We start from the raw sequence: 14,915 nt of genomic DNA on the forward strand, positions 1-14,915 counted from the left end.
CAGATTGAAAAATAGTTTATTACGACAGGCAGTAAAATAAATGAGTGAATGAAAACCCTCCTGAACTGAACTGAACTGAATGTGCAGTGACCCTCTCACCCTCCACTTACTTTTGCATCTTTGTATAGTAACACCTGATTGTGTATTTGTGTATTAGTTTGATTATTATATTCTATTTTATCTATTTATTTTTATTTTTGTCCTAAAAAACAATGACAATAAAGAAATTCTAAAATTCTAAATGATTTTATTTTATAAATCAAAGCCGGATGTTACGCAGCCAGTGACGTCAATACCAGGAAGTTCCAACGCAGTCTACCTGGCTGCTACCTAGCTGTGGTGCTGAATATATCTGAACATTTCTTGTTGACTCCTTTCTTTGCGGACAAAGTGGTAGTATTTGATTTGGTGGATTGTCGTTTTATATGTAGACTAAACCGACTCGCGTGTTTACTCGTGTATCGTCTATTGTTTTGCTAAAATGCGTTATTGTCGTTCGTGTTAGCAGCTAACAGCTAGTTACGGTTGTTTTGGTTATTGATGTGAACGTTGGCGTCACATCAACGGTGTCTCGGCTTAAGGTTCTAACATTGTTCATTAACGGCTTAGTTTGATAAAGTCCAGTCGAGGCAGGAACCTACTTCATGTGCTTGGCTTCACAGAGGACAGAGTTGATGTAAATTTCGGGTAGTTTACCAGCTAACGTGAACGGCGGCCGCCTGGCTTCAGCTGCCAGTGTTAGGGACTGTCTGGTTTGTCCCTTTGCCCCGAATTGTGGACGTCTGGTGAGCTTCAAAAAGCTCTCTGTGAACCAGATCCAATGCGTGGTATGATGGGGACCCAGAGTAGTCCAGTGAAGAGTTACGATTATCTCCTGAAATTTCTTTTGGTGGGAGACAGCGACGTTGGAAAGGGAGAAATCTTGGACAGTTTACAAGACGGATCAGTGGAGTCTCCCTATGCCTACAGCAGTGGTGAGTGACTGGCTCGATGTGCAGTTGTTTAGAGATTCATTAAAATTCCTACACTGACAACAATGAACTAACTTTGTGTGGGTTGTGTGTAATCTCAGGGATTGATTACAAGACCACCACGATTCTGCTGGATGGGAGGAGAGTCAAATTGGAATTATGGTAAGTCTGTTTGGTAGATTTAAATGGTACATGTTTTTTTTTGTTTTAAGTGGTGGGACAAACCTATAGCACATAAGCTTATTATTGTCTGTGTGTGTGTTTTGTGTGTGTTCAACAGGGACACATCGGGGCAAGGCAGATTCTGCACCATCTTCAGGTCTTACTCTCGTGGCGCACAGGTGACAACAGCAACAAAAAAAGTCATTCTACAAGTTGTTTGTTTGTTTTCCCCTCATTATGTAATTCTGTGTATTTGTCACCATGTTTGGCTTTCATTACACAGGGCATCCTGCTTGTGTATGACATCACTAACGGCTGGTCATTTGACGGCATTGACCGCTGGATACGGGAAATTGATGAGGTAATCCCATTAAACCCATTTCTGGTTTCCACTATGGTCAAATACCCGGATTGAGGCGGGTCTGTCTCAACGAAACGCCCTAATTTGCATGTGAGACGCTCGAGCGGCCGTTTATGCGGCCATTTGTTTATCCTCTCTGAGAGAGGGCCATTTTTCTCCACTGAGAGAAGCCTGGTTGCTGATTGGATATAACTCTAAGCGGGGTTCGACGTGTGGTAGTACTTGACGCATCAAGAACACAGCGAAGTAGAGTACACGCTTTTATCCAGTGGTGTAGTAGAACGCAGCGCAGAAAATTATCTGTGCCTGGGCATCTTTGCACAGGATTGTTAAAATGAGTGCTGCAGCGGCCTGGGTTGTCTACTGACCTGCAGCATTTTCCTGCGTTCTCTCTCTCTCTCTCTCTCTCTCTCTCTCTCTCTCTCTCTCTCTCTCTCTCTCTCTCTCTCTCTCTACTTGTGCATATGTTCATACGGGCCACCTTAAATCAAACTACAACTATTCTATAATTCTCACTTGGAGAAAGAGCATAGCAACCCTGTATAACTGATCATCCGAAGATCAAAACCCATCTAGAGTTATACGTCAACTCCGCAGTCTTGTAAATCCCCCTGGTAATGGAAACATGGCGAGTGAGAGGACTTTTGAGAGGGTGGGCCCTGCAACTTTCCCAGCGGCCACATTTTACCCTATTGGAAACACATCTAAAGAAATACTGGACATGCATGTGAAGGGGAGGGGTACATCTTGTGTCTATATAGCAATAGCTTAGTGAAGTCCTGTTTAAGAGATACAACAGAATTTGGTAACACTACCTAAAAGCTACTTTTATTTCGCTATTGTGCATTTCCATCAGCATGCACCGGGTGTACCCAGGATCCTGGTGGGAAATCGACTTCACCTGGCTTTCAAGCGTCAGGTGCCAACGGAGCAGGCAAGGGCCTACGCCGAAAAGAACAGCATGACTTTCTTTGAGGTCAGTCCACTGTGCAACTTCAACGTCATCGAATCCTTTACAGAACTTTCACGCATTGTACTGATGAGGCATGGGATGGAGAAATTCTGGAGGCCCAACAGAGGTGAGTTGATTAATAATTATTATGTTGCATACCAAATCTGCCAGATGAGATATATATGCGTTTTACATTTCCAGATTTTGAGATATTTGTCTCTGAAAGTTCTCGTGCCAACATATAAGGCAGAAAATGATGCTTTGGGTGATTTTAGAAATGGTCACATATAGCCATTTGTTTTATTTTTAGATATTCTTCATTTAAATGGTCATGAAGAATTTTTGATTTATACTGAACATACAGAACTAGTACTGCCAATATTTGAAATTGTTAGGTGTATCGGTATCGGCCGATGCGGGCTGCTGCGTTTGCCGATAGTTTTTCCCCCGCGTTATTTACAGACAGGCGTCCACAGGCAGCTCCGTGTTGCTGGAGACGTCTTTTTTAAGTTCAATGAATGTTCCTTTTTTTAAATTAAGACTCATAACATTTGTTATCTACATTTTGTAGTTTTTATGATGTAAAATGAGGGAGCAAAGGTGGTATCGGCTCCAAATATGCTCAAGAAAATCGTCAGTCTGTATCGGTCATCGGTTAAAGCTGATGGAAAAAAATCGGCATCGGCCCTAAAAAATCCATATCGGTCGATCCCTATACAGAACTATTTTGCTATCCATTTTATTTTTATTTATTCTATCTTTTGACAGTGTTCATTTCTTGAATTTGTTGACAATGTAATACATTGTATGTATAATACCAAATAGTGTTGTTTGTTTGGGCAATCAGCCTCCTTGGTGCGGTTGCAAAGTCCTATCTGTGCAAATCCACATAGAAAATGTCTATTTTCATACCAACTGAAAAATTCAGTACGTATATTGGCCAGCATATCGTAATATCTATTATATATTGGTCTGGCCCTAAATTCAATATTTATATCAGTTGTTTAATTCCAATTTTGAAGTACTTGACAATGCAAGGTTTTGTGTGTGGCACTTGAGAATCAACTTTTTACTTTGAATCCGAAAAATAAATCAAAGTTTGCAAAAAAAAATCCTCCATGAGGTGTGCTTTTATTTTCCTGACAAAATGGCATGAAACTTTAGCAACAGTATTTGTCACACGAGAGTGTGTAATGTCATTTCCAACTTAAAGTAATTCTTACATTTCTGGCATGTCACAAAGCAACACACAATTTTAACATGAACGAGAGTAGAAAAAAAAATTGGAAATGAAGTGTTCAGGCAGTCTGAAGTTTATGCTCACGGGTTACGTTTACATACATTTACCTCATTATTTGAAGCTCTGGCCATGTTTATTATGAACATCCAACATATTAATCTTATATATATATATATATATATATATATATATATATATATATAACAGCATAAAAGTACAAACAGTAAGAAATGTGCAGGGCTTCAGCTTGTTCTCCACCTTATGGCATGCTGAAAAGATGCATTGAAGAGTATTATAGTTGTGACGACCGCATTCCCTCTTCTTGTTCCACAGTCTTCAGCCTCCAAGATCTGTGCTGTCGTTCCATCGTCTCCTGCACACCGGTGCACCTTATTGACAAACTGCCCCTCCCTGTGGCCATCAAGTCCCACCTCAAGTCATTCTCCATGGCCAACGGCATGAATGCAGTCATGATGCACGGACGCTCCTACTCGGTGGCCAACAGCGCGGCCTCGGGTGGTAGCGGCGGAAGCAAAGCTAACAGTCTCAAACGCTCTAAGTCCTTCAGGCCTCCACAGAGTCCTCCGAAGGACTCGTCGTCATCGTCTAAGGGGAACTGTAAGATTTCATAGTGAAGGAGTGGACTAGGGGAGCTGCCTCCACAGGGCTGGTATTAAAAGGTGTTGTTGCTCCAAGAGGCCACGGATGAGCACGGAGAGCCACCAGCAACGGATATAGCTGTGAACTTACACCAACCTTTGGGTTCTGACTTGTACTGACTCTTTACTACAGAGGCTCACTATGATCAAGTAGAACGAGATTTCCCCCTGGGACACCAGATGTGAATCAGTGACCATCGCTCACCTGTTAACACTACGAATGAATGGAGGGACATTTGCTAGCTTTTTATGTGGAAAAGGATTGTTTCTTGTATTTAAAGTTGTAAATACGCTGTATGTGCCAGTTGTTTCGGTCTGTGTTTGGTGATTCATCTTGGAGAGGAGCTTATGCTTGTTTTTGTCTTGAATGTTTTTTCTGGGAGATCTGCCTTGTATGCCTGTGTACAATTTATTTGAGTGTCTTTACGCCCTTTGTTTACTTTTTTGAAAAACTCCTGTTGCAACCTAAAGGGCGCTGAGCAACTTATTTAAAACTCAGATTAGCCATGTTTTAAATAAGGCTGCCTTGAATCGAATGTCATGAGAAGAGCAGGGTTAGTTTTCCAGACAGACTGGATTTAAGGAAAATTACAAGACCATTACCCATTTGAAAAGCATTCTTAATATAGCACTAGTCAATCTGTGGACCTGACCGGCAAAGTAGAGCCAAGTATGTCTTTGTTTTGACAGCTCCCTGTGGTGCCCCCTTTAATGAATGCACCCTCTATCTCCATCAGTCATCAGTTTTGAACATCTGTTGACTTTCTCAGGCCATTTTTCGCCTCTGAAATTTAATATTCTTAGGGGCAATTCAGACATTGCTTCGGTGCTGATGAGGAAACCTTGTACAAGAGTGTTTGCTCAGTCACAGTGATTTGCCTTCACAAAGTGCTGCAGTCGTGTCTTGGTTCTTAACAGGAATTTGTAAACTCACTAGACATTAGTGAGAGGAATATTAGAATTTGATTGGATCTTTTATGTATATGCAATGTATTTATGAATGTAAAACGATATTCATCTGCTTATTTGCTGTGGCCATGTCGTAATATGTGGGACTGTAAGAATCAGAGGTGGAAAGTTTTTATTGGGTACATTTGCTATTGTAATATTTTTCCTTAAGTGTTGAGTACTTGTATTGTGATTTCATTCTGCATTTTCTTTAATATGTGTGTATAAAAGGGGAGGTTGTTCAATGTTTGATGAAGACTTCGGAAAGAGCTAACTTATGATCTTTTTAATGACTAAATACTCTACACAAATACTTTTATTCTGATATAAACTCCCAGCTTTCTTTCCACCTCTGATTAAATGGCTGTGTTTCCACTTCAACATTCCCAGTGCCATGGCTACATGTCTGTGAAACATACGGTCAGTGAGGGCATAACAAAAAAAAAAAATCGGTGCGCGTTTTTCTGCCGGTGCCTGTTCCATGTGGTGTATTGAGACGAGAACAATGGGCTAACAGAACATTTAAAGCACTATATGTAAAATGTTTGATAATGATTGTACCAGAGCTGTGTGGTTTGGATACAGGATTATTTTTTTGTCTCCATTGAAAACACCCAACAAAATAAAGGGTAAAGCTACTTTGTGTGTTTTATCAACTTGTTTTCTTTGCTGAAATCATTCATAGCCCTGGAATGTAATTTAAAGTGTAATTCCGGCGCAAAATCATCCCATGGTCTTTTTCAGCACTTGCATCAAATAAGCCATTGAGACAGGTATGAACAATTAATGGAGAAAAAAGGTAGACTCGCTAACAGCTGGATGTGGTTAACAGTAATTAGCTCAGGGCAGTACGGTGAAGGCATTAAAACGTCTTTTTTAACCACTAATACTGCTCAAAATAACAGCAAACCTCTGCAGCAGCATGAGAAGAGTCCCTACACATAAAACAAAGCACCAACAACGTAGTTTGTGAACCCAGAGATTATTAAGAGTGTTTTGAAAGCTCCTCTCCTAGTAAAGTCCATTCAAGTCGATTACCAAAGTCAATCCAAAAGGAAGGAGCCCATTGGTGCTTTATTTTAGGTCTAGTGACTCTTATCATGCTGCTGCAGAGGTTTGGTGTTATTTTGAGCAGTATTAAAAAAGCCGTATTAATACTTTCACCGTACTGCCCCGAGCTCTCCGTTAATAGTTTATTCTTGATGGCTTATTTGATCTATGTAAGTGCAGAAAAAGACCAGAGGTAGCATTTCCATTTTATGTAACTTGTTACTTCTACTCCACTATGTGCATCTCAGAGGTGCTTTTTACTCCACTGCATCTGTCTGACAAAGTAGTTTAAAAAAGCCTTTTGGATCAGCTGAAAAATGCATAATCACAAACCTGGAAAGTTGTCTTTCTAGATATAAGTGATTCTAAGAGGACGGAGATGTGTACAAACATACAATGATCTTGTAAAATATGATGCATTGCTGTAGATCTAATACCTAACAGTGTATAAAGTAGTTAAAGAGAGTACATTTTGCTGATACTTGTGGTGGAGTTTCTTTTGTTAGTAGGCTACTTAACAAGTATCTGAATAATTCTTCCATCACTGATTATTTTTCATCCATTTATCAAGGTCATTGTGAGCATTGTGGGAATATTTTGGTACCCTTTTGTCCAGTCCGGGGCCACCGGTGTAGCACTGCAATAAAAACCCGTGTGTGTGTGTGTGTGTGTGTGTGTGTGTGTGGTGGGGGGTATTGCTGCTGAATTGATTAGCAGCTCTCTCGGTATTGGCCAGTTTTTTGGATAACCGGCACGTCGCTGCAGCGCATGAATGCATCGCGGTCAAAAGTCACTCAAAGGTTGCAGGGTCACTTACAATGAAAAGATGCGGGGTGCAGCTTCTCATCGCCTCGGATCTGCGCCGGGGACAAAGATGAGTCGCACACTATTGAAAATGTGGCGCTTTACGCCTTCCCACCTGACCGTGGCATCTCTGAGCTCCGTGTGAATGAGGGACGGCGCTAAATTGACCGACGTCTAGACAAGAAGGACGTAAACAACATGTTTTGCTAGACGTGATGCGACACGCCCCGTGTTTGTTTCTACGCTTTCCGCCCCATGGAGACTATTTTACTATTTGGTTTGGTGCAAGAAAACTAGTGCGTGGAGAAGTTTGTTCTGCGTAAAACACGTGTGAATACGCAAACTACAAACCATGATGGAATTAAAACCATCAACAGCTCTCATCAATAAAACTATGCCATTGCCTTATTTATGAATGACACCTCTATAACGTGTGTCTGGAACGCATTTAACGTTGGATTTCTCACCGGAATGTGCGTCTCCGTGCGCACGGTTGTTGGGACAGCTTGCCACCGCGGCTCCACGTTTGCTTTGATGTATTTTTTTTACAATGTTTGTCCAGTTGCTTAGCGCACGGTGGTGCTTCATAAGAGTTTCAGACACTGGACGACCATGGGGGCGGTCATAGGGGCTGCCCTTTCCACCTCCATTCACACTCTGAAAGGCTGATGTTGCGTCTTTCTCTCTCATTGTGCAGTTTCGTTCGCTTATTTCTGCTGTTCGGTGAAATCGACCCTGAATGAGAGTTTGCCCATTGTTGCAAGAGTTTTGTTTTGGTTATCAAAGCAAATATTGCATGCAGCCCAACTGCTTTTTAAAAAAAAATTTTTTTTTACACGCGTTTCTGGGGATATATTTTATTCAGTAAATGTGCAGCGCGTGGGAACTTGTCTTGATCTTTCGGATTGGTACAGCTCCTTTTTGCGCACGGGACACTGACTTCCACAATGTTTACGTACAAACCGGACGACCACGTTTGAAAATCGACCTTATTCCGAATTTGAAGACCTGAAGGAGGAATGGATTTACTCTGTGGGCGACTCATGCAAAGGAGCAATAATGTTTAAAATCCCTCTACAACTTTTGGAGGATAGATGCATAAAGGATCAACGTTGGCATCATTCACCCAACTCAAATAAACTAGTGATAGGATGGATACGTGCGTATTTGTTGATGCTCTCGGTTTTTGAATTACCCGAACTTTCTTTGTGTGCAAGTGCGGCAGGATCCAAAGTTGAACACGAAGGATTTTGTCCCAACAAGCTGAATTCCAACCTCTGGGTTGATGCGCAAAGTACCTGCGAGAGGGAATGTAACGTCGATGAGGTGGTGTTTTTTATGTTATCCTCGTGAGTGATAAACCAATAATCCATTTGTCTTTTGTTCTTTTAAATCCTCTTTTATAAAAAGCTGTTTTTATGTGTGCAGGACTGTGCTGATTTTGAAAAATGCTGCACCAACGTGTGTGGTCTCAACAGCTGTGTGGCTGCGCGTTTCTCTGATGGCACCCCTGCCCAGCCAGATGGAGAAGGCACTGATGCCCCCAACTCCACAGCTACCTGTGAGGGCTTTATCTGCAGCCAGCAGGGAGCGACCTGTGACATCTGGGATGGACAACCCATCTGCAAGTGCCAGGACCGGTGTGAGAAAGAGCCCAACTTCACCTGCGCTTCGGATGGCCTCACCTACTTCAACCGCTGCTACATGGACGCAGAGGCCTGCATCCGTGGGGTGACTCTAACCGTTGTCGCCTGCCGCTTTTACCTGGCCGGGCCCCACACCAGTCCACTGCCTCAGGACACTACAGCTAACCCCACCCCGACGTCCTCCCAGGAGGACCCCATGCCCCCCACACTGTTCTCCAACCCTCACCACCAGTCCATCTATGTTGGAGGCACAGTCAGCTTCCACTGTGACGTTATTGGAGCCCCCAGACCTGATGTGACATGGGAGAAACAGAGTGAACGACGTGAGCGGCTGGTCATGAGGCCTGACCAGATGTATGGCAATGTGGTTATCACCAACATCGGTCAGCTTGTAATTTACAACGCTCAGGTGTGGGATACAGGTATCTACACCTGCATCGCCAGGAATTCTGTGGGAGTTCTTCGTGCAGACTACCCGCTGTCTGTCATCCGCAGGGCTGAGGATGATTTTTCTGAAGATCCTGAGATGCCGATGGGGCGGCCATTCTCGCCAGCTGACTGCCTGGCTGAAGTCGACTTGAGAGTATGCAGCGGCGAGCGTCACGTGGACTGGTATTATGACAGCAAGCTGGGCTCCTGCATGTCCTTCAGCAACGGCGGATGTGACGACAGCCGCAACCGATTTGAGACTTTTGAGGAGTGCAAGGCCTCGTGTCAGAGAGAGGGGATGGGGCTCTGCTCCCTGCCTGCAGTCCAGGGGCCCTGCAAATCTTGGGAGCCACGTTGGGCCTGGAATTCCCTCTTGAAACAGTGCCAGGCCTTTGCCTACGGTGGCTGCCACGGGAATACCAACAGCTTTCGCACTAAGAAGGAGTGTGAGGCGAACTGCCCACAGCCCAAAAGAAAACCTTGTAAGACCTGTCGGGTGAAGGGGAAAATGGTGCCCAGCCTATGCCGGAGTGACTTTGCCATTGTGGGGCGGCTGACAGAGCTGGTGGAGGATCTGGATTCTGGGTTAGCCCGCTTTAGCTTGGAAGAAGTCCTGAGAGATGAAAAGATGGGACTGACTTTCTTCAACACCAGGCACCTAGAGGTGACTATCGCCAAGATCGACTGGAGCTGTCCCTGTCCCAACATCACCATGGAGGAAAACCCTTTGCTGGTGATGGGCGTGGTGCAGGACGGCATGGCCATCATCCAATCAGACAGCTACGTCAGAGCCATAACTGAGCGCAGACTGAAGAAGCTGCGTGGGGTTCTGAAAAAAAAGAGCTGTGAGGTATTGTAGAAGTCCCAGGACTCAGACTTGTTAGCCCACAGAGGGTCACCTTTACCGGCAGAACTTAATGGTAAGGGCACATGAATTATCGTGAAAAAGAGAAACAATGTAGTACTTCATAAACTATCAGGAATGTACAAGAATAAATAGCCTCTCATGCATTACTTAATGCAAGAACAATACGGTAATTACTGCAGCGACTACAGTATCTATCACCATGATTTCTGAGTTTTGAATGATGTTCATGTCTTCTTCATAGGTAAGGCTGCAGTTATCACAGCAGGAATCACAAGATGAGTGAATTACAAGAAAAAAATAGTTGATACGCCACCATGCATGACATATATAATCAGTGTTAAAGACAGAGCCAGGTCACCAATTTATTTGAAGGGTCACCAACATGAAAAAGCAATGCTTAATTAACTATGATTACAACACTTTGAATCCAGCAGAATACACGTGCACTGCTGACTGCTCAGTTGTTTTTTTTTGGCCTTTCTCTTAAACTGCAGACTTACTTATGAAGACGACATGGACATCAGTAATAACTCAGAAATCAGTTTTGTTCTTGCATTACCTCACGCAGGAGAGGCTATTGGCTCTTGTACATTCATGACTCCAGTTCATGATGCACTGCATGCACTTTTCACGCATAAAGTTGATAATTCATGATAATTCATGTACCTTTTACCATCAAGTGTTACCCCCTTTTACCTTTAGCACTGGAGATGAGCATCAGTACTGCAACAAGAAAAGCTGATATTTAATAACCACTCTTTACACCAAAAGACACAAATGTGAAATACTATATGTTAATGAAGTTATCAGCGATCATTTGTATGTACAATATCTTCATTTACTAAATTCCAGATGTGTTGAGTCCATTAATACCAATGGCGAAATGTTATTTTTGTTTTGTTTTTATAAATATATTCTTTCTTTTGACATGTATGTTAATGAAAAATAAGATAGTAGCCAGAATAGCAGCCAGACAAGTTGAGGAACTTGCAAAGATGCCTTGCCTTTGACACCTATAGTATATTACCTTTATATTGTGTTTTTTCTGTTTTATTGTATTCTACTTTTTATACTAGTCATTTAAATAGGTGTTTTATATATGTTTTCTATTGTTTTGTATGATTGCAAGATCTAACGTGCAGCACATTCTCTCTGAAACCTCTCCCTCTTGCAAAGCACTTCTGCTAACTTAATTCTACTGACATTCTCTGCAAACTGAATGAAGAAATAGAAAGAGTAGGTGGCTCTGGCTCTCAGGATAAATATAGTACAGAGACAGCTTATCGGTGAGCCTTTTTACTCAAGTGTGCAATACAGAAGAATATAATGTAGAATAGGTTTCAGCAATTCAGTTCTGATTCAACGATTTCATCTATGTCAATGTGTATCAGAATATGGTGGGGAACGATTCATTAAAAGTTCTGGTAAAATTTGGCAATGTATCTGAGCTCCGAGCGTCAGTTAAGGCGTTTTCGACCGTCCTGCTCCCTGTACTGGTTTGCACCCACAGAAGGAACGGCAGCGTCCTTCACACCAGACTCTCCTTACGGAACAGAAGACACTTGTTGTTTGCAGGCATGTCGATCTAGCAAAGAAAACATTTTAAATCATACATTAGTAAACCGATTGTCCCATTGCTGCGTTGAGATATAAACTGTATTGCATGTTTAAATGTTTACTTACTATTTTCTCCAGGAATAAACCCTTTCTTTGTGCTATAGAGCTGAGGAGGGAGATATCCCTGAGTCCCCACTCTGAGTTTCTGTAAGATTGAAAAAAAAATGCAGCCTTTATACAACTGTATGTTAAAGTAAAATTCATCTTTTTGACAAGACTGAGACCACTCAATTCCTTTCAAATCTTTCTATAACATAATTAACCTTCCATGAAGCATCAAAAAGAACTTTAAAAACACTTTACCTCTGCCGTAGGCTGTAATCAAAGTCAATATTGCTTTGAGGGGTGATCTGACCGTTCACTGCATAGGGCTGAGGGGAACAACAAAAGAGCTTATGTAGCATTTACTAGCACGCTTTTATGTCTAGATTTGATTATAACATGCCGCGAGTGTGTTTATGACAACATGTCTTTTTTACTCACCCCATATGTCAATAGAAGACCTTGAGGTTTCAGCACTGCTCCGGCCCCTTTGAATAAACCCTAGAAGGAAATAGTGATCACATCACATGAGGCCCTTTTTGCTCTTGGTCTCTTTTATAGACTGAAACCAGAGGCACAAATCGTATAAACGCATTGCTTATAGTCATTATGTGAGGTCAAAATCCTGCTCCTGGCACCTCTGCTCTAGGGGGAATACGCTGCAATATTTTTGCTTTATGGACACTATAAGCTAGGAACCAATACTTGTCTTACAAATGATATAATAAATAAAATAGAATGAAACACACTCTTGCTCAAGTCAATGCACTTGAAGGTTTTGCTGCTACAGCTGCACTTGATCTGGTATGTCCAGTAGCATAATGGTAGCTAATGTTAGTTGACTTAAGCTATACATATACACATACATACATACATACATATATATATATATACATATATATACATATACACATACATACATACATACATATATATATATATATATATATATACACATACATACACACACATATACATATATATACATATATATATACACACATACATATATATACACACACGTATACATATATATACACACACATACATATATATATATACACACACATATATATATATAATACATACATACACACACACACACACACACACACATTGCTATGTAACTGACATTACTGAGTTAGTGTTGTGAGTTTTGTTTGTGCTACAGTTATTTTACTATTCAACTGTAACTTTAAAGGGTAACACTACCTAAAACAATATGTTATCTACAAGGTCTTTTTAAAAGTTCAGTCAATATAAGTGAACATGAGCTGCTCTCCCTCAAAGCCAGAAACCAGAGGAGTAAGTGTCAAACTTATCATGAAGTACTAAGAGTGGAGCTGCTGCATAGACAATGACAGAAGACTGATGTTTGTTTTCTTTATTATACCCAAATTAACTTTATTCTATTATTGTTTTGTCAGTTATGATATAGAAAATGTTTCCATAAACTAAAAACGTTCTCCTGGGTCCAAATATTATTTGAGGTCCCCTTATTATGATCAGTTTGCGGGCAGCTGATTTATTACTGAAAAAAAAAAAAGAAATATGCACATTAAACCAAATAATAAAGGCCATAAAGCGTGATTTATCTTGGGACCCCTCTCTGCTATACAAGGCTTCAAGATTAGGAAATAATACAGGTACTGATGAAGTCTTTAACACTTCATTTTATATTGTGCTTCAGCGGTGCATACAGTATCACCAAACAAATGTACAATATAGCAAACCAGAGACCATCTTGTTATGGGACCACACACTGCAATGCCAAATCGGCCAGTGGTGTGTCTGTGTGACTGACACACACACACACACACACACACACACACACACACACACACACACACACACACACACACACACACACACACACACACACACACACACACACACACACACACACACACACACACACACACACACACACACACACACACACACACACACACACACACACACACACACACACACACACACACACACTCTGCTGGTAACTTCCAGAAATTGGCACACTAAATCTAGGTCCATCAGGGGTCCCGAGGCCACTGGTGAAGTTGCTTGCTTTGCCAGTCTTTGGGCAGGATCCTGATAGGTCCTTGAGTTCGATAAGACAACCACAACTCTTTGTATATAAGCATGTATTGACCCAACAGACCTACCTCTGTGCAAGCCATTGGAGAAATGTGGATCATGTTGATGTTGACTACCAGATCGAGGCTCTCTGGCTGGATGCCTCCCCAGTACTGATGAGGCAGAGAAGCATCCAGGTGGATGGCAGGCCTCACATTGTGCAGCTGGTAATGGGCTCTGTACGCTTCGATACTGAGAATGGGAACAAAGGTTATTATTGTTAATGCAAGCACCCTCCAACAAAACACAGTCCTGTATCTGTAGTATTAAATGAATTACCGTAATACAGGAGTGAAACGGTCAATGCCTTGTACAAGTTTACTACGCAGAAATTAATTAATACCGTAAATGCCCGAGTTTAGAAGCAGTTGCTTGGTAAAGCAGTGATGTAAATGGTTACTAACGGATACACACATCCCGCGTTTACCTGGCTAGAGACTGGCGGTCATACTCTGAGGGCTGCCAGATAATATTCCGCAGGGCCTGACCGAAGTGTGTGACATGCTGCCCGGTACCGGAGGAGATCTCCAGAGCCTGCAGGGGTCTCCCGGTGTTCACGCTCTCCCGCAGCACCGCCAGGATGTGCTCCTTGTTCCTCTCCGCGGCGGCGGCATTCAGCATCGTGCCAAAACCCGGGTATACCTGTGGAGTTATGAAACCACAGCAGCAGAGATGAGTAACGCCAGTCCAGAGATTGAATAACACAACACCACCCACGAATGTTTTGTTTTTTCGGCTGAAAATGGTCCACTTCCGCATTGCGTCACGTGTCCGACCTGATATCCAATAAGGACCACCAGGCGGGCACAAGTTCTCCGCACCGTTATAAAACAATGACAACGCAGATACATATTTTAGATAGAGGGTTTCTTTATTTTTAGGGAAAATAGCATTCAGGTATATATCCTATTTTACAGGATTTACACTTAACCACGCATAAACGTCACATTTCCCCCAGGCTCACATTTAGGTCTAATAGACAATCAACATATCAATAAGTTCAGTCAGAGAGACAGGGCATATAAATAGAAAC

General features: G+C 42.0%; 3 protein-coding genes across 3 annotated transcripts; 2 read left to right on the top strand and 1 right to left on the bottom strand.

Annotated features, from left to right (window-relative positions):
* The first annotated feature begins 358 nt into the window (after positions 1-358).
* On the top strand, positions 359-5,874 carry LOC310955512 (ras-related protein Rab-40C-like). The gene is made up of 6 exons (XM_083925340.1): positions 359-974; positions 1,073-1,133; positions 1,252-1,312; positions 1,417-1,494; positions 2,351-2,573; positions 4,020-5,874. Exons 1-6 carry the CDS (start codon positions 821-823, stop codon positions 4,316-4,318), a joined length of 876 nt encoding a protein of 291 aa, XP_083781466.1. The 5' UTR covers positions 359-820; the 3' UTR covers positions 4,319-5,874.
* A 2,332-nt stretch (positions 5,875-8,206) lies between these two features.
* Positions 8,207-10,081, top strand: wfikkn1 (WAP, follistatin/kazal, immunoglobulin, kunitz and netrin domain containing 1; the record flags this gene model as incomplete). The annotated part of the gene is made up of 2 exons (XM_083926732.1): positions 8,207-8,473; positions 8,576-10,081. The coding sequence occupies 2 exons, from the start codon at positions 8,207-8,209 to the stop codon at positions 10,079-10,081; spliced, it is 1,773 nt and encodes a 590-aa protein (XP_083782858.1).
* Positions 10,082-11,380: 1,299 nt separating this feature from the next.
* mettl26 (methyltransferase like 26) lies at positions 11,381-14,608 on the bottom strand. The gene is made up of 6 exons (XM_083925362.1): positions 14,310-14,608; positions 13,912-14,074; positions 12,191-12,250; positions 12,011-12,078; positions 11,774-11,852; positions 11,381-11,675 (listed from the first exon to the last, which is right to left on the bottom strand). The coding sequence occupies exons 1-6, from the start codon at positions 14,501-14,503 to the stop codon at positions 11,619-11,621; spliced, it is 621 nt and encodes a 206-aa protein (XP_083781488.1). The 5' UTR covers positions 14,504-14,608; the 3' UTR covers positions 11,381-11,618.
* Positions 14,609-14,915: the final 307 nt, after the last annotated feature.

Source organism: Echiichthys vipera (assembly GCF_963691815.1).
Source record: "Echiichthys vipera genome assembly, chromosome: 2".
In the NCBI taxonomy this organism is placed as follows: Eukaryota; Metazoa; Chordata; class Actinopteri; order Perciformes; family Trachinidae; genus Echiichthys; species Echiichthys vipera.